The 27,429-nt window shown below is 40.0% G+C and overlaps 1 protein-coding gene across 8 annotated transcripts in view; it reads right to left on the minus strand.

The window, feature by feature from the left end:
* Nucleotides 1-27,429, minus strand: part of LOC127420852 (NACHT, LRR and PYD domains-containing protein 12-like) — a 135,924-nt gene that overhangs the window by 37,610 nt on the left and 70,885 nt on the right. For 3 of the 8 annotated variants that reach the window (XM_051663421.1, XM_051663420.1, XM_051663426.1), the window contains exon 15: nucleotides 23,259-23,432. The exons of 2 other annotated variants lie outside the window; for them this stretch is intronic. In XM_051663421.1, the coding sequence (XP_051519381.1) occupies nucleotides 23,259-23,432 (174 nt within the window). Of the gene's footprint in view, nucleotides 1-12,347; nucleotides 12,726-13,048; nucleotides 13,223-15,587; nucleotides 15,762-23,258; nucleotides 23,433-27,429 lie in introns of those variants that run through there. 3 more of the 8 variants (XM_051663427.1, XM_051663419.1, XM_051663422.1) reach the window with 3 other exon arrangements.

Below are 27,429 nucleotides of genomic sequence, written 5' to 3' on the forward strand. Positions count from 1 at the left end.
GATTTCATTGCTTCTATAAGCTGTGATCTTTCATTCTTATATGACAAGCATTTTACATCTCTAAATATTATGCAATGACAGGATTCATGTTTGCCAATACTGAAAAGTGATTGATTTAATGAGGAATGCCCCATTCTGAGTCGAGATATTATGGTATCTTCTCTTCTGTTCAGAATCAGAATGAGCTTTATTGCCAAGTATACTTACACATACAAGTAATTTGTCTAGGTGACAGGAGCTTCCAGTGTACAACAATAAAAAAACAGCAACAAGACATAGATAATCAAATAAAAAAAATATTGAATAGAAAATAATGCATATATAGAATACATATTAAGACAAATATATATATACACACACACACACACACACACACACACACGTGACCGGCCTTCGTTTAGCTCTTCGTTGTGTGGATAGATGAAAGAGACCGGGCAACAGAAATTACTCAGGCCAGATTTTATTCTGCATGAATAAAGAGACAAATGAATCAAAACAAGCTCAAATCTGTGGCCTTCTCTCACAATTGGAACACCAGCCTGTCAGTGAAAAGCACTATTTTAGCCACAGAGCTTGCACACTCATGCTAAGTGAACTCTCTCCAAAAATACATGCTCCATATCACTCACACAAACTTCATACATGTTTGAATAAGGTTAAAGTACATTTAAGAACGACATTACATGTTTTATTACAATAAACAAAACTCATGTCAAACTTTTTAGACGGAATTCAATGTAAGTGACCTCTTTTCCGTCGCGCTTACCGCGAACTGAAGGAGAGCAACCGGAACCGGAACATACGTCTTAAAGGAGCCACGCACCATTTTTAACAATACTGAAAAATTACCATTAACCACAGAAACATGACATCTCAAATAAATCTATATTAAAAGAATAAATTAAATGAAATATTAAAAGAGTAATTTCCAGAATACATAATAATTATATAAATATAACAAATGATAATAACAAGGAGAGAGATTTTGGGTGAAATTAATAAATAAATATAACACCTGTTACACATACATACATATATATATATATATACACACAGACACACACATACATACATACACACATACACTAAATCTAAATACAAATCTGTTATATACAGTGCAAGGGAATGTAATGGCAGAAGAGGTTGGATGTGTTGGATAAATATAAAAAGACTAGACTGTGAATTGCACATTAAATATTGCTCAATGAGGCAGTTTTAACTGTTCATGAGATTGATAGCCTGAGGGAAAAAACTGTTGCTGTGCCTGACGGTTCTGGTGCTCAGAGCTCTGAAGCATCGGCCAGAAGGCAACAGTTCAAAATGTAATGGGCAGGGTGAGTGTGGTCCAGAGTGATTTTTGCAGCCTTTTTCCTTTCTCTGGAAGTGTACAGTTCTTGAAGGGAGGGCAGGGGGCAACCAATAATCCTCTCAGCAGTCCGAACTGTCCTTTGTAGTCTTCTGATATCTGATTTCATTGCTGCTCCAAACCAGACAGACTCAATGACTGCTGAGTAGAACTGTATCAGCAGCGCCTGTGGCAGGTTGAATTTCCTCAACTGGCAAAGGAAGTACAACCTCTGCTGGGCCTTTTTCGCAATGGAGTCAATGTGGGTCTCCCACTTCAGGTCCTGTGAGATGGTAGTGCCCAGGAACCTGAATGACTCCACTGCTGCCACAGTGCTGTTTAGAATGGTGAGGGGGGTCAGTGTTGGGGTGTTCCTCCTAAAGTCCACAATGATCTCCACCGTTTTGAGCGTGTTCAGCTCCAGGTTGTTTTGACTGCACCAGTGAGCCAACTGTTTAACCTCCCTTCTGTATGCAGACTCATCGTCATCTCGGATGAGGCCGATGACAATGGTGTCATCTGCAAACTTCAGGAGCTTGACAGAGGGGTCCTTGGCGATGCAGTCATTGGTGTAGAGGGAGAAGAGTAGTGGGGAGAGCACACATCCCTGGGGGTTCCCATAACTATTCCTCATAACTCCAACAGCTCTTTGGATTTTATATAAATGACGCCCCTTTATCTCTCCATCCCACTGACCTTGCCACATCCTTATTACAGCTGTTTTGATTATTCCTTTTACTTCCATTTTACTGAATGATACACTAAGGTCTATATCATGATGTCTAACAGCTTGTTTAGCTATCTGATCAACTTCATCATTTCTTTCTACCCCCACGTGAGCAGGTACCCATAAAAAGGAAATGACTGTTCTTAACTGATGTATCTTATACAGACTTAGAAGTGTATCTAATAAAATATCTGCCTTGAACATGATTTTCAACTTTTTAAACCTGATAGAGCTGAGTACGAGTCAGAACATACCACCACTTCAGCTGGATGGACCTCTTCAACCCAATGAAGAGCCATTATGATAGCAAGCATTTCCGTAGTGTACACTGATAGATGATTTGATGTCCTTTTTGCTATTTTGTACATGAAATATGGTATGCACACTGCTGGTGTTACTGACATGACAACATTTCGGCTAACTTTGATATTACTTATTCCTATTTGTTCAGCCTCCTTATTTGCTTTCCATCCAAAGCTATTCAGGTGCATATACTCATATTGCCACCATTTCTCAAGAACTCTTTTGACTGGATGTGATTCTAACTGTCCTTTTATAGAAATCCAATATGCCATTTCCAGCTTGAGTCTTCGAATTTAAAATGGCATCTCACCCATTTCCACTTGTATTGCTGATATTGGGGATGTTTTAAATGCACCACAGCAAATTCTCAATGCTAGGGATTGTATAACATTTACCTTATTAATCAATGATTTGCATGCTGAGCCATACACCATACTTCTGTAATCTATTGTAGACCTTATTATTGTGAAATATACTCTTTTTAGAGACTGATGATCTGCACCCCAGTCTATCCCTGCCAAACATCTTAACACATTTATACCTTTCTTGCTTTTGTCTAATATTCTTTGGATGTGTGTGGCAAATGTTAATTTAGAATCCATCCAAATCCCTAGAAATCTGATAACTGATGTTTGCTCTAACTCTTGATCATTCAGCTTCAATTTAACAGAGGGAGTTTTCTTATTTTTTGAGAAACACACCACTTTGGTCTTTTCCACTGACAGCTTAAAACTCAAATTATTTGCCCAGTCCTCTACTTCTTTAATTGCTGTCTGCATCCTTTTCACCACATGTGTTATATTTCGTCCTCTTTTCCATAAGCCACTACCATCAGCATATGATACAACTTTGGCAAAATATATAATTTATCATTATATTGAATAAAATGGGACTGTAAACACTACCTTTAGGAGTTCCATTGTCAATATTGTATATCTTAGAAAAGGAGGATCCCCTTTCTTGAATAGTTCGATTAGCTAAAAAAATCCATTATCCAATTGTACATTTTACCATTAATACCCATTCGATCTAGTTTAATTAAAAGTCCATCCTTCCACATCATGTCATATGCCTTCTCTACATCTAAAAACACTCCCACCAGTACTTCTTAATTAGTCTGAGCTTTTCTAATATCTGCTTCTAAACTTAATACTGCATCCATTGTGCTTCTTCCTTTTTTAAATCCACTCTGATGTTGACTTAAAAGACCCCTTAATTCTAAAACATATATCAGTCTTGACATAACCATTCGCTCCATTAATTTGCAAAGGTTTGATGTTAATGCAATTGGTCTGTAACTTGTTGGTTGTGAATGATCTTTTCCTAGCTTTGCAATTGGAACAATTATTCCTCAACCCTGCAATGGCCTGCTTCAGTTCATGTAGTGAAAAAACTACACCCAATGTGTTGCCACATGGACTTCTTTGATTAAGAATATTAGGAGTTTCTCTTATATTCTTTTCTCTTCTTAATCTCATTTCTTCGGATATATTTTGATTACTATGTACCTTTACAAAAGTTTCTGCCAATATTTCTGTGTGGGAAGAAGCCAAATCAGGCTAATCTAGCCCACAAGAGGGATAAAGGCGACCGGAGGCGGCTGTTCGAGAGAGACAGGCAGCTGCCCTGTATGTGTTTATGTTTGTGTCTTTTTGTTTAATTAAACATTACTTTCATGCTTCATCCAGTTTTCGCCTTCTTCTTTCCCTTTTACCCCCCGTTACATTGGTGCCGAAACCCGGGAAGGAGGAGGGATGCGCCGTAGCAAAGTCCTTGCCACTGCCATCCACCCCAAAGGAGCAGCTGCGGCCATCCACCGGGAGACTGAGGAGCCCAGCTGCCTGAAAGACCGCTGACCGCGAGGGGAGGAGGGGCTCCTTACCGACTGCCTGCAGTGGTCGGGCCGCTGCCAGGGGTGGAGGAAACCCCTATCGGCTGCTAAAACACGGTGGGATCAAAGAGAAGACCGCCGTCCGCGAGTGGGGAGGGGCTCACTGCTGACTGTCTGGAGCAGGAGAACCGCTGCCAGGGGCGGAGGAGACCCCTACCATCCACCAAAACGCAGCAGGGTGTTCCATCCGCCAGGGGCCGAGGGACTGCCTCCGATCCACCCGGGGAGGAGTGGCTGTCATCCACTAGAGGATGGAGGAGTGACCGAGGACCAGGCTACGGCGTATCAGAAAACCGGCGAGTACGTTTTTTTCTCTCTCTCCCGCTGTCGCTCCGTGTTGGCCTTTCCCTCTTTTTTGTTTTTTTTGTTTTTTTGCTTTTCCCTCCCCTTTTCTCCCTCCCAGGTCCGAGAATGTGGGGATGACCTGCCGGCAGGCGGGTCCGGAAGGGCGGCTGTTCGGGAGAGAGAGAGTTACAGGTAGCTGCTCTGTATGCAGGGTTGGGAGGGTTACTTTTGAAATGTATTCCACAACAGATTACAGATTACATGCTGTAAAATGTAATTTGTAACGTATTCCGTTAGATTACTCAAGGTCAGTAATGTAATCTAAATACTTTGGATTACTTCTTCAGCACTGGTAGATTTTTTCACTTGTTTTGACTATAAAAACTCTGCCAGTACAGTAAGACAAAATACACATGTTAAAAATAAATTCTCTGAAAAACCTAAATATCTTATGCAGTGTTGTTTCTAAAACAAGATATATCAAATTGATCTTGTTTTAAGGATTTTCAGATATTTTTACAGGAAAACAATACAAAAATGATTATCAAGAATACGATTTTTGCCCTAATATCAAAGGTCTTACTAGAAAAAAAAAATTATGATCCAATGTGAATTTTCTTGATAAAAAATATGATCGTGCATGTAAAATGGCTAGAAATAGCATTTTAGCTTAGCGTAAAGCTGACAATTTACACAAGGTTTATTTCTATTTCTTCTGCTCCAAACTTACTTCAAACTTACTTCTCTGTCTGCTTGTATGAATGTAACGCATCATAAGAAAGTGTTTCACCGCTGTTCAAATGCACTTTGGATCACATCATTTATATGTATAAATGTTTTCCATCTGAAAGGACTAAATATTAAATGAAACAAATGACAATAAAATGCAAAGTAATCTCTTCAGTAATCAAAATACTTTTTGAATGTAACTGTATTCTAATTACCAATGATTTAAATTGTTACTGTAGTGGAATACAGTTACTTATATTTTGAATTTTAAATACGTAATCCCATTACATGTATTCTGTTACTCACCAATCCTGCCTGTATGTGTTTCTGTTTGTGTCTTTGATGCTTCGTCCTGTTCTCGCCTCCTCCTTTCCCTTTTACCCCCCGTTACATTCTGCTTTTTCTGAATTGTTAATAATTTGTCTTTCTCCACTAAATAAAACAGGTATACTTCTGTAACTCTGTATCCCTCCCATTTTCCTTATCATTCCCCACATTTCATTAATGTCTACTTCCTTTCCAATATCGTCACAGAATTCCCTCCAATGTTTCCTTTTTGCTATCTGGATTATTTTCCTGACTACTGCTTGAGTAGTCCCTTATATACTCAATAAAATCATCAAATGAATATGACTTTCTTACTTTTCGCAGTGCTCCATTTCTTTGTTGAATTGCTTTTCTGCAGTCCTCTGTCCACCATGGAACAGCTTTCTTCCTCCTAATTCTCATACTCTTTCCAATTACATTACTCGCTTTATCTTGAAAAGCTCAAGTTATCTTACTATTTAATTTCTCTGCATCATCTGTAGAGTCATTTATATGTATTATTCTCGCCTCACTTATTTCTTGAAATTTCTTCCAGTCTATCATTTAAGTTAAGTTTCCATCTTGGGGTTTCCTCTATTTCAACTTGAGTTAATTCTGCCCCCATTTTACAACTTATAGGGAAATGGTCACTACCTACTGTGCTCTTCTCCATCACATTCCATACACATTTCCTAGCCAAACTCTGGGATGTAATTGTCAGATCAATTGTAGACTTATGTCCTTGAGCTGCATCCACTCTTGTGTTTCTACCATCATTTAAGCATACTAATTCCTTCCATTCCAACATTTCTTCTACAGCATTTCCATTTTGATCAGTGTAATTACAACCCCATAATGTACTGTGAGCATTAAAATAACCACACCACTTTATGATTTCCCATTCCTCCTACTTTCTCTAATATTTCACATGGATTATAAAAATTAACTATTCTGATACTATGTGTCCCTTCCCATACTTCTGCCACCAGTGATTCATATTCGTTATTATGTTGGCTTGTCAAAGCCAACATACTGATCTACTACATAAGCTTATTATTATTATTATTCTGGGACCCAAACATTTCCAAGAGTATCTCCTCCTAGAGCTTTCAAGCTACAAACACCAAACTCGCCACAGACCTTCAGACTGGTCTTACTCGGTTTGCTCTATCTTTTCTAACTGATCGGACTTCCGCTATTCCCGTATCGGACTTCTGAACAGGACTGATTTTAAATTGACTCCCATTCAGGGTGTGAAAACTTTTCCCTGTAATAACTGCTTTAGAGGATTCAATCTACTTCCTATCACTCCACCACTCATACTATCTACTGTATCTATCACTCCATCACTCTCTTTTCTATCTTTCCATCACTCCACTCCTTTTATTCTTTCTTTCACTCCATCACTTTAACACCCTAGCAGCTGCATACAACTAGCAACCAAACACATTTGACATCCATTCAAAAAGGCTTAGTGTGATATCTTCAGATCAGAATGTCCTACAGACATGAGATTTGGCTTGTTTGAATTTGGTGAGCACCCTAGCAACCAAACCCCCCTAATCTCCATTTAAAATTGCTTAGATGGGTATCTCAGGATCAGAATGTCATAGAGCCTTCATTGTTGGCTTGTATGACTCAGAACAGCAAGCAGCCTTCTTGGTATCACACTGGCAACTGCTTAGCAACCACATGGGCTTACCCTAGCAACCAAGTAACAAATCACATATCTCTGCACCAGAACATCATAGACTTCTGGGTTGACTTATTTCACTCAGGATTGCAAGGAGCCTTGATAAGTATCACCCTGGTAACTGCTTTGCAACCAGATGGGGTTACCCTAGCAACCAAATAACAAATTACATATCTCTGCACCAGAACATCGTAGAGACTTCCAGGTTGACTTATTTCACTCAGAATGGCAAGGAGCCATTTTAAGTATCACCCTGGTAACTGCCTAGCAACCAGATGGGGTTACCCTAGCAACCAAGTAACAAATCACATATTTCTGTACCAGAACATCATAGAGACTTCCGGGTTTACTTATTTCACTCAGAATGGCAAGGAGGCTTGATAAGTATCACATTGGTAACTGCTTAGCAACCAGATTGGGTTACCCTAGCAACCAAGTAACAAATCACATATCTCTGCACCAGAACATCGTAGAGACTTCTTGTTTCATTCATTTGACTCAGGGTAGCAAGGAGCCTTCTCAGTATCACCTTGGTAACTGCCTAGCAACCAAATGGGGTTACCCTAGCAACCAATTTGCCATTCAGAAAAACAAGCAAGGAGTAGGGTTGCATAGGACTTCTTGCAGCTGGCTGTCTATCTGTATGATGTTCCTTCTGTCTGTCTGACTGTAAGACCTTCAAACTTCCAACTCTTCAAACTATTTTAAAATTTCAGACAAGGCTTTGTCAAGCCAACATAAAGTTTGTCTTCAAACTTTACTATCTAGTTTACATCTACTATTCTATAACCTACTCCTTGTTTTACAAAAGTGGTGACCCCACCACCATTACCAACGCTCCTATCACTTCGTATTGTAGTATATCCCTGTATTACAAAATTCAAATGTGGTTTGAGCCAAGTTTCCTTTATACACAAAATATGTGGTTTATTATCAAAATTATTAAACTTAAACTCTTGTCCATTTGAAATTAAGCTTCTTGCATTCCATTGTATGATTATTAAAACCATTATACTCCACCACATACTGCCTGTGGGAGTTCTGCATCTTGATTTTCTCATTTATTATTTCCACCGTTAAACCTTCTACTTCCAAGTGTCTTTCATCTGCCCTTACTATGATCTTAATTCTTTTCGCTCTACTTTCCATTTGAGCAGAGCAATTTATTACCTCCACAATAAAAACAACAAATGATACTTTATCAACTAGCATTGTGTTTTCATTCAATTTTCTTAGATTGTTTCATTTATTTATTTCTGATTGCTCACTTTGCACACTTTCTTGTTGATCTGTATTCTTAACCCTCTTTATTGCTTCTGCATACATCAAACCCTCCACTACCTTGATATTCTGAATTTTCACTGCTTCATTCCTCACCTGACATCCTCCATAACCAGTACTATGCTCCTCTCCGCAGTCACAACACTTGGGTTTCACATCATGTCCACATTTCCCATACTCATGATCTCCACCGCACCTTGCACATAGATTCTTCCCCTTACATACAGCCGCCACATGTCCATACTTTTGGCATTAAAGCACCTAAGCGGAGGTGGAACATATGGTTGAACTGCATAATTAACAAAGCCTAGAAACACTCTTTACAGAAAGGCTGTCCATTCTTTCTCTATTTCTGACATATTTTAATCACTTTACATCTTCCACTTTTGCCCCAGTTCAATTTTTCTTGATTATTTCTTCTGTCACATCCGTTGGAACCCTTGTAATAACTCCTTTCACCCATTTCTTTTCATCCAACATAGTAGCCTACACACAATCTTCTGTCCTTGTAATGACTTTAAACCTAATGGCACTTTTTGTTGTCTGCTGTCCTAACAAAAGAGCAAAAAAACTTATATTTCTTAACATTTTTGCACTTTCAATTTTCCCTATCGCATCCTTCAATGCTTTGGTCACTTTCAATGGGTTCAATACATTTGAACTCTCTGCCAAGATTTTTATCATTACCTTGAATTCCTCCTTTTTTTTTTTCTCCTGTTGCTTTTCCTTTTCACTATCTGATCCTGAACACTTCTGTCTTTTTCAGCTTTCTACTACAGTCCATTTACTATTACACTATTCCCTCTTTTTCCCCCGCCACAACATTCATCCTCCATTTCCTGCTCACTTCCCATCATCAATGCTCCAGTCACAAACCAGTGTTGCCAAAAACCGCCTGACGCTCCACTGGCACGCCTAACACCGCTGAACAGCGACTGCTCTCCTTCTGCCTCTCTGAGAAATCAGCAAAACTGTGCTTGATTGGAACCCCCAAGTCAGTTGTAGACCCGGTGACCAAGCAACACATGGTGCAGAACAGTAGCAAAAGAAGTCGAAGGCAAAACATGGCGGCAAGTCAAGGAGCTGGGGAACAACTGTGAGGCGTGGAGACATTGGACTGCTGTGTTGTGCTCCACCTAGGAGCCATAGCAAGCACACACACCTGTCAAGAGTAAACAATATGGTACAAGAAATTATTAATAAAAGCGACATGGTCTAACTGAATGCAGACTTAATGAAAACAAATATATTTAAAGTTAGCCCCATTTTGAAATGTGTCACATCAAGTAAATCTAGTACAGTATATAGGCTTGTTCTAACAGCAAAATTACACATTCAACAAATATCCAAGAAAACATTTATCCATTCTCAGTCCATTCTTTTTACCACTGTCTCTCACCTTCGTCCCTACTCGTTCTTCTCTGAGCAATCTGAAACTTTGTATTGCAGCTCATGTTATTGGCTTAGGACAAATTGCTGTTGCTGTATTCCTCATTTGTAAGTCGCTTTGGATAAAAACGTCTGCTAAATGAATACATGGAAATGTTAAAATGTAAGTAAACTAGCGTTACACTAACTGCTGTCTCATATACTACACAAACATGTAAATATATAATGCATTAACTTACAGATTTAAAAAATCCTTCAGGCCAATTCATCTTTAGCCAAAGAGCTGTAAAATTCGTCCCCGTGATCTGCTACACAGCCTCCTATGTTGAGATTCCCCCCCGTTATTCCATATTATACTTCCTGAAACAAAAACATGGTATTAACATGGTAAAATCATATTGACATTTACTGCCTCTAAGTTACATTTACATACACGTTCACAACTTACTAGTTCAGTCAAAGTAGACTAAAGATGAAGTTCAGTTTTATTTCTTCAGGGTTTGGAGAAAAGCAGTGTTTGGTTTTCACAGGTGTCTGAAGATTAACTTCTGCCATTTCTTCAGAGTCTTCAGCGATGATTTCTGGACTATTGAAAATAAAAAGCACACAACATCGGCAATGAGCATATAGTCTTTATGAGTTTGTGGCATGTTAAGAGAAATAGTAGCAGTAATTTATGTGTCTCTACATGAAGAGTGAAAAGCAACAGAATAAAGTGATAAAATGTGATACTGATAGTGTTGTAGTCGAGTCAGTTACACTTCTTGTAAGCAGATAAGAGCTATTGTAGAGGATCACACCAGTACTGATACATACTAATTTAATTGACATTATTATTGATAAGAATATACTGGAACTACTGAGAAAAGCTTTTTAATTAGACACATTTGAGGTTATTTTGAGGAAAAAAGAAGACTCTTTTCTAATACTTACCATTACAAAAACAAATCATCTTCTATCTTACTGGCATTTTATTGCCTGAAAAAAACACTTGGTATAAAAAATACATGGTTTAAAACATGGTATTTACATGATTAAGACATGATGACATTTACTGCCTTTAACTTACATTTACATACACATTTACAACTTGCCAACTTGTTAATTTAACTGGATGTTTTTTTTAGTTCAGAGAATTTGATGTTATTTTAAACACAATAAACAAAAGCCTTGATGAAATAAGAAGAATGACTGTGATACAGACGACAGAAACAAAAATATATAAATATAAACCAGATGGGGTTTTTTTCTGATACGCTGCACAATCTTCATCTTCTTCATCCTCATCGACGTGTTCCTCATCTAAGTTAGTTTCTTGCAGCGTAGAGTGCTCAAAACACACCTCTTTCCACAATTCACAGACTAAACATGAAAAATATATAGTTTATTAGTTGTAGGTACAGTAGTACAGAAACGAGTCACTAAAGTAACTGCTCGCGGCAGTCTCGCGTGTGAAGTTAAAGTGCTTTTTGTCCCTTTAAGAGCATCTGCTAAATAAATACACCAAATGTAAATGCGCATCCATGAGTTTTTGTCCTATAGCATGTTTCTACACGAATGCCCCAGATTTATCCATTTCAACTTCATCAAATATCATCATACATGTGACTTTTGCATAGGCAAGCACCACTTACATTTTCTTCAGAAAAAGTAAAAATCTAGTTTTCTTTTCAAACACACAGTGTGTAAACATTATCTGTGACTGTACAATGAATGATATTAAAATCATGAAAAGTGTCAGTGAAGAATCTCTCATTAATTTGAATGTTTAGCTCTTCCCATTTTTCATCTAGGTTGTGTGTTTAGGGGCTCAACAAAACAGGGGCAGTAGGGGCTCAGTGGTTAAGGCTCTGGGTTACTGATCAGAAGGTTGGGGGTTCAAGCCCCAGCGCTGCCAAGATGCCACTGTTAGGCCCTTGAGCAAGGCCCTTGACCCAATCTGCTCCAGGGGCACCATATCATGGCTGACCCTGCACTCTGACCCCAGCTTAGCTGGGATATGTGGGAAAAAAAGAATTTCACTGTATATGTACAAATGTATGATAAATAAAATTATAATTATTAAACAAATTACCTCAAAACTACATACAAAAGCTTCTGACACTGGAGACAAAACACTACTTGCAGGAAACATCAGTTTGTTGACTTTAATCAAGAAACACCAATTTGGATGTGAATTTTTTGTTTCTGGATCTATCAAGTTATTCAAAGATACATTAAAATGCATTTAACACACAAAATACTTGAACGCACCTCTTTTATGATGAACATTTCACATTTCAGAATTCAAAGTCATTTTGTTTTTTGTTTTTTCTGGGGCTTAAAGTAAAAAATGTTTAAGTGATGTAACTGTTCAGAGATTGTAAACAAGAAAATAATTCTCATTAAAAGTTTGAAATGTTGGTATAAGTAGTTTTAATCTTTTATTGTTATTTAAAAAACACATTAAAAAGGTCAAAAAATGTATTCAAAACCAATATGAATACAAAGATTACTTTTATACAAATTTGATACATCTATTTTAAACTGGAGTTTTAAAAGATTTCCCCATTTTATAATTTAGACATTATTTGTCATTGACCCATAAAAGTCACTTGAGGAAGAAACAAAATGTTTCATTGTTTCACTGTCACTTCAGCAGGTGTTCTGAATAATTGTGTAAAGTTACACACATCAGTGTGTCAGGTCAGTTTGTCTCTGATGATTCTGTTGTTTCTATTTTCTTCACAATCATTACTGTTCACAATCAGTTCTCAAAGAGACATCCATCTAAAACCTAAAACATAAAGTCAAAGTCAAATGTGCTATATGGGAAATTACTTAATTATCTATTTCAGAAAAACTTACTCTCACTATCTGTGATCAAACATCTCCATTACAACTCTGCTCAATAGTAATCAATAGAAAACAATTCAGATCTGTTTATCACACAGAGACACTGAAAGAGCTGAAAATATCATTTATATATTCACAGATCAATGAATCAAACTAATATTAAACACAGTTAAATACATTTATAGTACATAAGTAACACTTCATCTGTAAAAGAAACTTAAGGAGATCAATTCAAATATGATTATATTAATTATCACTACTCACCGCAGTGTCTCTAGTTTATAATGCGGATCATCTTTTAGATCAGAGAGCAGCTTCACTCCCGAATCTCCTAGATTATTCCCAGACAGATACAGTTCTTTCAGGTGTGAGGGGTTTGATATCAGAGCTGAAGTCAGAGCAGCACAACCTTCATCTGTGACATCACAACAACTCAACCTGCAGAGAACAATGACACACTCTTCACTCTCTCTGGAGTTTGTGCTTATTTACATGACCCGCCTCATTATTTGAATTTTAAAGGATGCATTAAAAATATAAGGTGTTTCCTTTAAAGACATGTGATCCCCCCCCCCCCCCGAAGTGCAAACCACACCCGCAGTCATGACTTAAGCCTCAATAATGTTTTCATTAGTCTTCTCAATCACATTCACAGGTGACTTGAATAGTTCAAACTTCAGAAAGACTGTGAATGGATCCGATGTCAACAAACGGTAAAATGCGCCTGCGGTAGTTTTCAATAACATTTTGTTGTCAGAATTACTTGTTGGTTTTTGAAGAGTTTTTTTTTTTTTTCCATCTTCATCGTATGAAGTCCGTGTTATGATTTCTAGACTAGAACTGCATGTTAAAAGTAATATTGTTTGCAAGATTTTATTAAAGAATGAAGAAGTAGTTAAAGAATTGAAAATAATGATTTTTTTAAAAAAACCTTTTTATTGTGTTGGCAATAAACTTATGTATGAATTTTTTTTTTTTCCATCCATAAGTTTAAATATCTTAGTGTTAAGCCCCTTTTTTCTGTTGTTATTTTTTTTGTGTGTATAAAAATAATAATAATAAAAAATAAAAAAAAATCACATTTGGTGTAGCATTGTGTGGCCTGTGTTAATTTTCTTCAGTTATTGTTTTAGTCATAGTTTTAGTCTTTTGACGAGAATGTCCTTTAAAATAAGTCAATATTTCGTCATGTCATATTCATTGATTTTAGTCAGTTTTACTCTGATGAAAATTACATAAATTTAGTCAACGAAAATTACATCTTTTAGTTGACGATGATGGGCAAAACAGACAAAAAGTGCGTCAAACTGTAACAGAATAAACTTTTTTTTTTCTAAATGTTTTAATATTTAATTAATCAAAACATTTTCTAATGTAATCACGTATCAAATATACATGCAATCATACTGTTGTGAAAAACCTGAGCTCCTGAAATAATCATGAATAGACTTAAGTATTAGATACTTTTTAAAAGTTATCCTACTGTATTGTGAATTCTTCATGATTTAGAGACATATTAATTTTCTGTGAAAGGATATTACATTGCGTGTAGTGTGTTTCTTACGGAAACAGCGTATTCACAACGCAAGTTACGCAACACAAATTACGCATGTTCTGACTAGCACATCATTTAGTTCAAGTTCATCTGTACATTTACTTCTCTGTGCAGATGTAAGTTGTTATATTACATAAACAGTATGTTAGGGATAAAGTGATTAATCTCTTGTATAAATAAGATGTGTTTGAATGAGGTATTTACCCCGTTTTGAAGCGGTTCATTATGTCGGTGTTCAGCGCGTTCAACTCAGCAGCTCAAGCGGAGAATTAATGTATTATATGAATCCATGTCTAATATCTTCTTCTATATACAGATTCTCAAGATGTTTATATTTTGCAGTATCATTTTTATCTTGCCACATTTTCGTCAACAGTATATTTTACTAAAATCGTTTAATTTTCGTCATTATGTGCAATTTTCGTCTCGCTTCGTTATCGTTGACAAAGTCAAAAACCCTTCATCAACAAACATTTTCATCAGTGATTTCATTGATGAGATTAACACTGTGTGTGGCCAGTCAGCACTGTGATTGAGATGACCAAGGAAAACGTTCCTGAGGGTTTCGTCATGACTGTGGGGCGTGGTTTGTGTTTAAGTGGTTTGGGGGGAAATCACTCTTTTAAAAACGCTCTGACATGCAAGTTTATCTTCAGCGGAACGCAAGCTCCACCTCTGCTTTATTTCATTACGACACTGCTTCTGTATTTACTTATATTGTATTTTTTTGTATAATTCCCTCATATTTTGCGATCTACATCACCTAAAGGTGTTTGGAAAGTTTGTAATGTTTCCGGACTGCGAGCTGTTTTCTTCCTCTCCTCTATCATGCACTCGAGCTGAAGTGTTCCTCTCACACGTCATCATTAGAGTTTCATATGATCTCATGTTAAATGAGACCAAATGACTATTTGACAATGAACATTTTTGTCAACCATTTTTTATATTGCCGACATTGAAGATAACGTCGACTAATCGTTTCAGCCCTATGTCAGAATATCAGATCATGTGACTCAGACGATCTTCAGTTTACAGTGAGGATTCTCCAAACATGAGGGGGAGTAAATGATTACAGATTTTTCATTTTTTAGGGTAAAATAATTAAAAAAAAAGTTAAAAACATTCTCTTCCGTTATCTGAGAGAACTCTGTTTTCAATGGGGGTTTTCCCCCCCAGTATTGTTAAATCATTGATTATTTACTGCAGAAAGCGAATGAAGGAGAATGTGAGAGTTTTGTGAAATCTTACACCAGTTTCTCCAGTTTACAGTGAAGATTCTTCAGTCCATCAGAGAGCAGCTTCACTCCTGAATCTCTTAGTTTATTCCCAAACAGATTCAGTTCTTTCAGGTGTGAGGGGTTTGATCTCAGAGCTGAAGTCAGAGCAGCACAACCTTGATCTGTGACACCACAATATTCTAACCTGCAGAGAACAATGACACACTTCACTCTCTCAGTTCACAACACACACATCAGTTTAACAGAGATTTGGTGGGGTAGGGGTTAGATCCCCCTTGAGTTTTGACCGGCCCACCCATTGTACCCAGATGCCAGTCCATACCTGTTTACTCACCATTGTGTTGTTCCAAACCTATATGACTTTCTTTCATCAGTGGAATAAAAAAGGAGATGTTAGGCAGAATAACAGCCTCAGTCACAATTCACTTTCATTGTATGGAAATAAAGATGTAAAGAAAGTGAATGGTCACTGAAAATTCTCTCATCATTTACTCACCCTCATGCCATCCCAGATGTGTCTGACTTTATTTGTTCTTCAGAACACAAATTAAGATTTTTAGAAGAATATTTCAGCTCTGTAGGACCATAAAATGAGAGTAAATGGGTCCCACATTTTTGAAGCTCCAAAAAGCACATATAGCCATCGTAAAAGTCTGTTAGACTCCAGTGGATTCATTAATATCTTCTGGAGCAAAATGCTGCATGTGTGTAAAAAATATATCATATTTAAAACTTTTTTTTACTAAAAATGTCCACTTCCGGCCAGCTGTGGTATGCACGTTCACAAGAGGATCGAGTTCAAGCTGCCTCTCACTTGACATAAGCACACTGGCATGTCGATATTGTCATATTTCTTGGCTAGTCTGAAATTGGCAGGGTAAAAAATGTTCACTGCACACCCTCAATATTTTGAGTGACTCAATGGGAGTTTTGAGCCAGTGAGCAGCTCAGAATCATTGATAGTGAATCTGTGAAAAGTTAGTCTTTCCTCTTGCGATGATTCCCTGCGGATGTAATCTAATGTTTTTTAATAGGTTGAGGATCAGCACACACAAGCACCATTTAAAAAAGAAACAGATACAAATCAAAATCTGTAGCAAAACCAATTCAGCTTCTGTATAACATTCCTCCTCTGTTGTAAACAACACACCACTTCCGTATTTTAAGTATTTTATGTGTCAGTTCTTGAACTTTACAACTCGCTTACGTCACTTGAGAGTCTTTGTGTATTCGACCCTTGTGTAATCGACCCAGCGTTTCAATTCAGAAGACATTAATTAATCCACTGGAATGGATTTTATTCTGAATTTATGTGCTTTTTGGAGCCTCAAAGATCTGATCACCATTCACTTGCATTGTATGAACCTACAGAGCTGAAATATTCTTCTAAAAATCTTCATTTGTGTTCAGCAGAAGAAAGAAAGTCATACACATCTGGAATGGCATGAGGATGAGTAAATTATGAGAGAATTTTATTTTTTGGTGAACTATCCCTTTAAAGAAATATTCTGCTAATATTAAGCTCAATCAACAGCATTTGTGGCATTATGTTGATTACCACAAGAAGTAATTTTGACTTGTCCCTCTTTTTCTTAACCCCACCCCCCACAAAAATCGCAGTTACAATGAGGCACTTACAATGGAAGTGAATGGGGCCAAGTTTTGGAGGGTTTAAATCCAGAAATGTGAAGCTTATAATTTTATAAAAACACTTACATTAATTCTTCTGTTAAAACTCATTGTTGAGTTGTAAAGTTGTTTAAATCGTAATTTTTACAGTCATTTTAGGGTTTGCTGACATTACATCATCATGGTAACAAAGTTGTAAAATTGGCTATAAATTTACACAGAAGTAACACTAAAATCATGTTCCCTATCTGTCACTCACTCGACATTGTGTCGATGTAGTGACACTAGAGGTCACACTTGGGAGCCCGAAACACCTCTGGTCTCTGATAAAAGGCCAATGAAAATTGGCGAATGGTATTTGCATACCACTCCCCCGGACATATGGGTATAAAAGGAGCTGGTATGCAACCACTCATTCAGATTTTCTCTTTGGAGCCAAACGGTCGATGTTCATTGAGCTGACTGTTCATTCACCTCTGCTGGATCTGACGGTGTATTTCAGCGGCTTCTCCCTCCTCTGCACTGGTGCACTGCAGAGAACGCCCCTGTGTGCTTCGGCAGAAATAAAAGAGTATATTTCTCTAAAAGAGCGGCACACACGGAACGTCTTTTTAAAGACGCATCTTTTTAAAGATGCCTTTCCGTTTGTGTGTTATTCCTGGTTGCGGTCGTTATCTCTCAACCTCTGATGGTCACGATCACTGTCTTTCGTGTCTGGGCGCGACCCACGTGGAGACAGCATTCGTGGATGGATCATGTACTCATTGCGAGAACATGACCATGGCAACGTTGCGGTTGCGGCTTGCCTTCGTAAGAAAGCAAGCCACCCCAGCGGCTCCCCGCCTCGGTCCTTCTACCTACGGGTATGAGGCCAGCGCGGCTAGTACTGGGGGCGATTTGGGGACCCCAATGGGACCGTCTCCGCCGGGTATCCCCCCATGGACCTCCCATTCCCCAGCACGCTCGTCTGCCCCGATCGGGCTTCCGGATGAGTCTGCCGGCTCGTCTCATGGTGAGTTCGATCTCTTGTTCGGAGCCCGCAAAGCTGATGAGCTCTCGAGCACAGCATCGGAGAGCGGGCTCATCCAGTCGGATGCGGAAGCCTCAGCTGGGCTCCCCCCCTCGGGAACGGTTGCCCAGTCACAGGCTGATGCGGAAATGACAGACATGCTTTCCCGGGAAGCCGCGAGCGTCGGGCCAGAGTGGAACCCTCCGCTCTCCCCTGAACCCTCGCGACTCGATGATTGGTTCCTGGGCTCGCAGCGCCGCTCACAGCCATGCCCCTCCCCAGTTCCTTTCTTCCCGGAAGTGCACGAGGAGCTGACAAGATGGTGGGAGGCACCTTTTACTGCCCGGTCCTGATCTTTCAGATGGTGGGGCGGCCAGGGGCTATTCGGCAATTCCCCCGGTGGATAAGGCACTCACGGGGCACCTATGCCCACAGAGCACCGCCACCTGGCGCGGGCACCCAAAGCTCCCATCCAAGGCCTGTAGGTTTACGTCGTCCCTGACGGCCAAAGCCTACAGTGCCGCTGGACAAGCCACCTCCGCCCTGTACGCCTTGGCTCTCCTGCAAGTCCACCAAGCCAAGGCGCTAAAGGAACTGCACGAGGGTAGTTCTGCCCCGGGATTGATGCAGGAGCTGCGCTCGGTGACCGACCTCGCTCTCTGGGCAACGAAGGTCATGGCGCGGTCTCTCAGGTGGGCGATGTCCATCTTGGTGGTCCAGGAGCGCCACCTTTGGCTCAACCTGGTTGAGATGGGAGAGGCCGACAAGGCACGGTTCCTTGCTGCCCCCATTTCCCAGGTTGGCCTATTTGGCGACACTGTCGAGGACTTTGCCCAGCAGTTCTTGGCGGTGAAGCATCAGACGGAGGCTATCCGGCACAACCTGCGAAAGGCTTCGAAGCACCCCTGTGACAGGCGACCCAGGGACAAAACCCACTGCTTTGAAACGTGCCTGGATTTCAGTCCAGGCTACTCTCACATGATCCTGAGACCCCGACCGAGCTATGTGCCCAAGGTTCCCACGACCCCTTTTAAGGACCAGGTGGTGAACCTGCAAGCGCTGCCCCAGGAGGAGGCAGACCCAGCCCTGACATTGCTGTGTCTGTTGCATGCTTTACGCATCTATTTGGATCGCACGTAGAGCTTTAGAATCTCTGAGCAGCTCTTTGTCTGCTTTGGTGGACAGTGGAAAGGAAGCGCTTTCTCCAAGCAAAGGATCGCCCACTGGCTCATTGACACCATAACATTGGCATATCACGCCCAGGATGTGCCGCCCCTGGCAGGGCTATGAGCCCATTCTAGCAGGGGTGTAGCGGCCTCCTGGGCCTTGACCAGTGGCACCTCTCTAACAGATATTTGCAGAGCAGCGGGCTGGGCAATACCCAACACCTTTGTGAGGTTCTACAATCTCCGGGTGGAACCGGTTTCGTCCCGTGTAGTGGCACGCACAAGCAGGTAAGTCCAGGACAGCTGCCCGGGTGTATCACTTGCGCAAAGCGCCTTTCACCTCCCCTGAGCTGACGACTCCCAGTAGTGTTCACAAACTGTGTTCCCTGGATGATTTCCTCTGAGCCCTGTGGCAGATGAGTTTGTGGAGAAACTCGCTGCCGGCTCAGTACATGTGCTAACTAAGCCCTGTACTGGGGTAAGTGCTCCGCATGTGGTGGTTCCCCATAGGAAACCCCATGCGATGTACATCTTCCGCTAACTCCTTTCCCTGTTGGTAAACTGAGTCACCATGTTTGTAGAAACTCCTCCCCCATAGGGTAGGACCTACCATGGGACTTTTCCACATGACATACTTCCGAAAAAGTTCGGCAAGACCATGTGACGTATTTCCACTCAAAAATACCCCCCCCCTTTCTGGGCGGGGTGTGGTTCCCCTTGTGAGACACACACCCCTGACATAGACCTGGTGGCCCCAATCGGTTAATTCCTTTTTTTGGGGGGGAAGGAAAAAAAAGAGGATAAGAGGCCACGACTGGGCTAGCCTGTCTCTATCTTTTGGGCAGTCGACTTGTCCCCAAAGGGCCGTTCAACACTCATAACAGCGTTGGGGGAGGTTACGTGTCAGTCTGGTGCGCTGGCTACAAGGCACACAGTGGTCTGCCTGTCACACACCGCCAGTTCACGTAACACAGTTCAGCCAGTTGCAGCGTTTTGTATAGGGACCCCTAGTGTCACTACATTGACATAATGTCGAGTGAGTGACAGATAGGGAATGTTCTGGTTACTTACGTAACTTCTGTTCCCTGATGAAGGAATTGAGATGTTGTGTCCCTCCTGCCACAACGCTGAACTACCCGCTTAAATGGCCGGGACCTTGTCTCAGCTCCTCAGCACAAAACCTGAATGAATGGTTGCATACCAGCTCCTTTTATACCCGTATGTCTGGGGGAGTGGTATGCAAATACCACTCGCCAATTTTCATTGGCCTTTTATCAAAGACCAGAGGTGTTTCGGGCTCCTAAGAGTGACTCCTAGTGTCACTACATCGACACAACGTCTCATTCCCTCCATCAGGGAATGGAGGTTATGCAAGTAACCAGGATGTTTCCACTCATATCCTTTATGTCTTGTGGCTATACTTTTAAAACTGTGAGTATTTTAACGTTCACAAATTGTCCCCATTCACTTCCATATTAAGTGCCTCACTGGAACCAAGATTTTTTTTTTTTTTTTTATAGAAAAGGAGGGACGAGTCAAAATAAATTTGTGCGGTAATCATCATTATGCGACAAACACTGTCGACTGAGCTTAAATTAAATTGAACCCGGAATATTCCTTTATAGTTTAAGTAAAAAAAATCTTATTGTTATCAAGTGTTTTGTCTTGTTTTCCATTTAAAAATCTCTAAAGATTCTAGATACATTTACCTGAGAAGCAACATATAAGATTTCGGAGAATGTATCTTGAAGAGTATTTTGTATATAAGTGTATTTCTTTCACTTGTTTAAACTTCTGCCAGTGCAGTAAAGATAAAATACACTTATATATTCAAGATAAATTCTGTGAAAGCAAGTTTAAATATCTTATATGTTGTTTCTTAGGTACTGTAAATGTATCTTGTTTTAAGGATTTTTAGATATGTTAAACTATAAGTATTAAATATTATATTCAACATTATATTCTCCGATAAAAATGTTTCTTATAAACATTGTTTTAAAGAAGTCTTAAAAACAAGCCAAAAACGATTTTGTTGCAGGGTGTAATGGGTTAAGACTCATTCACATTTTTGTTCACTTGATTTTGATCCATTTTAACTCACAAAAAATGTTCTTAATAGTTGCGTATCACCAATTTCTTCACGATAAGATATACAATATGACACATACAGTATATTATTATTCAATACGTCACAAGCCAAAACTGTATAGACCCTTTTCACATATCTGTGGTTGCAGAGCGGACGTAGAATCATAGTTGGGTAAACTTGAATGGCGGTGAATGGGAGACAACAACATATGTAATTTTTGCTAACCTGTTTGCTCCAACAGCAAAAGAAAATATAAAAGAATACGCTTTAATACATTAACCAATCACAACCAAGTTCGCTGATAAACATAAACAAATGCACATGACTGCCGTTTTTGTTGGGCTGGATGCAAATTCTCAATGCAGGAACAGTTTTTTTCTCTGACAAAATGCAGATGATTAAGGACCCAATATACTGTGTGGGCTGGGGTCTATCTGTAAATTATTTATCATTGTGATGTAAATGTTGTCCTCCTACTCATGTACAAACGATTTAATGAAGACCAAATTTGTTATAGTAATCAGTTACTCAAATTTACGTTATGGCCTTATGAAAGAAAATGTTTGGTGTAGGAACCCAGAAATAACTTTATTTTCTGCGCAGAGCTGCAGCTGTGTCTCGCAGAAGAGAGGCGGCCAATGTGAATGCCCAACCTGACCGCGCTGCTCACGCCCCAATACGGAGGATGTGTGTACCCGGCGTGAAACTCTCACATGCTGTTTTTCACATGACTCATAGAAGTGGCACTGACCGCACAGAGAAATTCTGGATTCCAGTTCTGGATTCTTGTGCTTATTTACATGACCCGCCGCCTCATTATTTGAATTTTAAAGGATGCATTAAAGATATAACGCCGGGGTGCTTCCTTTAAAGTTAGGTGATTTTTCCCCCCAAACCACTTAAGCGCAAACCACGCCCCGCAGACGTAACTTAAGCCTCAGGAACATTTTCATTGGTCATTTTAATCATATAATCACCTGTGAATAGTTCAGACATCAGAAAGATTGTGAATGGATCCGATGTTGACAAACAGTAAGATGCGCCAGCCGGTAGTTTTCAATAACATTTTGTTGTCAGAATTACTTGTTAGTTTTTGAAGAATTCAATGTGAGGTTTTTTCATCTTCATAGTATGAAGTCTGTGTTATGAATTCTAGTTATATTGTTTGCAAGGCTGTATTAAAGAATGAAGAACTAGTTAAAGAACTGAAAAATAATTATTTTTAAAACCTTTTTATTGTGTTGGCAATACATTTATGTATAGAGTTTTTTTTTCCATCCATAAGTTTAAGTTCCTCAGTGTTAAGCCCCTCTTTTCTGTTGTTGTTTTTTGTGTGTGTGTGTGTGTATTCAATAAAACAAATAATAATAAAAAAATAGTAATAAAATCACACTTGGCTTAGCGTTGTGTCACCAGTATTAATCTTATTTTACAGTTTTTGTTTTAGTCATAGTTTTAATCAATTGACGAAAATGTCCTTTAAAATTAGTCAATATTTCGTCATGTCATATTCATTTATTATAGTCAGTTTTACTCTGATGAAAATGACATAAATTTAGACAACGAAAATTACATCTTTTAGTTGACGTGCAAAACAGACAAAAAGTGCTTTATTTCATTACGACAATGCTTCTGTATTTACTTATATTGTATTTTTTTATAATTACCTCATATTTTGCGATCTACATCACATAAAGCTGTTTGTAAAGTTTGTAATTTTTTTTTAAAATTACTGTTATATAATTATTTACGGCAGAAGGAGAATGAAGGAGTTTTGTGAAATCTTACACCAGTATCTCCAGTTTACAGTGAGGATTCTTCAGTCCATCAGAGAGCAGCTTCACTCCTGAATCTCTTAGATTATTATCAGACAGATTCAGTTCTTTCAGGTGTGAGGGGTTTGATCTCAGAGCTGAAGTCAGAGTAGCACAATCTTCTTCTGTGACACCACAATCACTCAACCTGCAGAGAACAATGACACACGCTTCACTCTCTCAGTTCACAACACACACATCTGTTCAACAGGAGAATATTGCCATTTCTGTGTCCATTTAATACTTTTTCAAATTTGTGTGTGTTTGTGTTTCAAATGTGTAAAGAAACGCACCAATTCAATATGATACAAAAATATCTAAATATGAATCTAGCTAATACTTAATCAACCATCTTTACTGACAATGAAAAAGATTTAATTCAATCAAAACAAACATTAATAAAATCAGATATATTTTTAAATATAAGACACAAAATTATTTGTCTTATGTTTTTCCTAAATGATTTTGTTTTCTTCATAATTCCTTCATTTTAGTTAATGTGGCTTATTTTAAATACTGTAAATGAATCAATTGTGACTTTTCTGTCTGGTTTCTCTGTTCTCTGATTCTGGTTCTTGATTTAGATTTGTTTGTTTCTCTACTGGACTTCTGAACTTCTCTGATCTTATGATCGTTTATTGGATGATATTTTTTGGATTTACATTTGAACTAGATCAAGAGCTATAGACTAGAGTTTCTATAGTATTTCATAATAACTTGTGACACACATAGTTCACACATAACTATATTATTGTAAGAAATGTTGCAATTCTGAACTATTTAAAAAAAATTCTGTCAGAATATCAGTTCATGTAATTCAGAGGTGATCTTCAGTATCTTCAGTTTACAGTAAGGATTCTCCAAACGTAAGGGTGAGTAAATGATGACAGATTTTTCATTTGAAGAAATTAGAAATTAGGACTCAATCAGATAAGGTAAAGCAACATTATCTTCTCTTATCTGAGAGAACGTCTCGGGTTACTTGACTGTAACCCTTGCTCCCTGAAAAAGCTATACTTAATGCTGCACTTGATTAAGCGCTTATGGGAATGTCTTTAGAAGTGACCAGCTGTGAATATGTGTGCAACACATCAATGAAATTGACTAGAACCTTTATAGCCTCTGTTGGTGACATCATCAGAATGCGCCAGTACCAGGGGCTATAAATAGATGTGCCACAGGTGCATCATCAGGTATATTTGTCTGAAGAGCAATCCTGGGACATCCTCAGTGCGGCAGTGAAGCACAGCATCTCGTTCCGCTTTTTCAGGGAAAAAGAGTTACAGTCAAGTAACCCAAGACATTCCCTGTCAAAAGCTACACTTAATGCTGCACTTGATTAATCGCTTATGGGAACGAGAATACCCACGCCGCCACATTGTGGGTGTCTGGACCCCTTACGGTTGCGTAGTGTGTGTTCACAAGAACGCAAAAGGTCTCAGACATGAGCTTGTGATGTTGACTCAAGGACGTGAGAGCCCGGAGTGGCATGAACATCCAAACCATAAAATCTTATGATGTGTGCAGAGAGGACCAGCCTGCTTCATTACAAACATGCTGCAGAGGGACACCCCCCGCCAAAGCTTTAGAAGAAGCGACCCCCCTGGTAGAATGAGCCCTGATGCCTACTGGCGAAGCTTGACCACGCGCCTCATAGGCAAGGGTAATAGCATCCCTCACCCAATGTGACATTGTCTGTTTTGTGGCAGCCGCCCCCCTGTTACAGTCCCCATGACAAACGAATAGTTGCCCTGACTTACTGGCTAATACATGGAAATAGGCCTGAAAAGCACGGACTGGACACAGTCTGTGAAGTTTCTCCTGATCCGGCGTTGTGAACGGCGGAAGACAGAAGGCCTCAAGAGTGACCAGATGCATGGTCGAGAAAGGAACCTTAGGCAGGTAGTCAGGATGAGGATGCAATATCGCTTTTGCCATTCCTGGGGCAAAGTCTAAGCAGGATGGCAAGACAGACAGAGCCTGCAAATCCCCAATTATTTTTAAAGAAGTGATAGCCATAAGAAAAACCATCTTTAGAGTCAGGAGCTTGTCAGACACCGACTCTAGAGGTTCAAAGGGGGTCACAACCAGACCCTCAAGGACTATAGCTAAGTCCCATGAAGGGATCCTGGTTCTAACGGGAGGCCTCAGTCGGGATGCCTACTGATAATTTCTCCTGAAGGAAGTCCAGAACTGAAGCAATCTGGCAATTAACTGGATCTGCATTATCCAGTCCACCTTTCAAAGACACCCCATTTATTGGCATATCTTTTTCTAGTGGAAGGAGCCCTAGCACTCAGAATGGTCTCAATAACTTCAGGTGAAAACCCAGTGTCCCTCAGTTGGTACCCCTCAGGGGCCAAACATGAAGGTTCCACAGCTCGGGTCAGGGATGGAATATTGTCCCCTGCACTTGAAACAGAAGGTCCCTCCTCTCCGGTATTACCCAAGGCGAGCTGTCGAGGAGAGATATTATCTCCGAGAACCATACTCTGTTCGGCCAATGCGGTGCTATCAGTAAGAGGCAAGATCCTTGTTGATGAACTCTGGCTAGAACTCCTGGGAGCAGAGAAACCAGAGGAAACGCATACAGGCGCATTTTGGGCCATGTATGCACCATCGCGTCCAGACCCAGGGGGGCTGGGTGACTCAGAGAGAAGTAGAGGGGATATTGCACTGTCTGTTGGGAGGCGAAGAGGTCCACCTCTGCTTCGTAAAATCTTAACCAGATTTGTTTCACTACTTCGGGGTGGAGTTTCCATTCTCACGTCGGTATTCTCTGTCGGGACAATAAATCCGCTTCCATGTTCAGGCATCCAGGGATATATACTGCTTTGAGTGACAGGAGCTTGCCCTGGGCCCAAAGGAAAATCTGCCACGCTAGTCTGTTTAGCTGGTGCAACCGCAGACCTCCTTGGTGATTTATGTAAGAGACTGCCGCTGTGTTGTCCACCCGCACCAGGACATGGCAGCCTCTCAGATGCTGGAGGAAGTACTTCAAGGCCAGAAATACAGCCATCAACTCGAGACAGTTGATGTGCCAATCGTGCTGATGACCCTCCCATTCCCCTTGAGCTGGATGACCACTTAAGACTGCTCCCCAGCCCGATAGGGTGGCGTCTGTCGTTAGCAATCTGCGATGGCAAGATGCAACTAGAGTGGGACCCAAGGCGAGGAACCGGGGTCTGAGCCACATAGAGAGGGTATGTAGCCCGCGGCGCATAACCCTTATCTGCCTTCGGGGATTGGCCCTTGGATGAAATCCCCTGGCTTTAAGCCACAGCTGAAATGATGCAATATGCAAAAGGTCCATAGGGATCACAGAGGGCACAGTTGCCATGAGACCTAACATTCATTGATACTGAAGAACAGTACGATCTTGGCCTAGCCTGACTTTGCTCAGGGTATTCTGAATGGTCTCGATTCAAGCGGGAGACAGCTGTGCCCGCATCGTGATCGAATTCCATACGATCCCTAAATATGTCGTTCTCTGTGCAGGAGAAAGAACGCTTTTCTTGTCTTTGAGTCTCAACCCCAGAGAAAGTAAATGAGCTAAGATGACATTTCTATACTGTAATGCCAGTTCTTGCGATTGTGCTAGTATCAGCCAGTCGTCTATGTAATTCAAAATGTGGATGCCCTGAAGTCACAATGGAGCCAGTGCTGCATCCATGTACTTTGTGTATGTGCAAGGTGATAAGGCTAGGCCGAATGGAAGAACATGATATTGGTAAGCTTCGCCCACGAAAGCAAACCTCAGGAACTTCCTGTGTTGTGGGCAGTATTTCTATATGAAAGTATGCGTCCATGAGATCGATCGTGACTAACCAATTGCGATGTTGAATTTGTGACACGATCGTCTTGACAGTTAGCATCTTGAACTTGAGCACCTTGACTGAGCGGTTCAAGCCTTGAAGATCTAAAATCGGACGCAATCCCCCATCCTTCTTGGGAACCATCTGCTGTAGTAACCTGACTCTCTCTCTATGGAAGGGGAACATGTTCTATATCCCCTTTGACCAAAAGAGATTGCAGCTCTTGTGACAGTCAATGTGCTTGTTCTGGTTTCACGGAAGTGGGGACCACGCCATTGAAACACGGAGGACGGCGAACGAATTTAATTCTGTAGCCCTTTTCTACTGTCT

The sequence above is a fragment of the Myxocyprinus asiaticus genome, chromosome 30 (genome assembly GCF_019703515.2).
Source record: "Myxocyprinus asiaticus isolate MX2 ecotype Aquarium Trade chromosome 30, UBuf_Myxa_2, whole genome shotgun sequence".
Lineage (NCBI taxonomy): Eukaryota > Metazoa > Chordata > Actinopteri > Cypriniformes > Catostomidae > Myxocyprinus > Myxocyprinus asiaticus.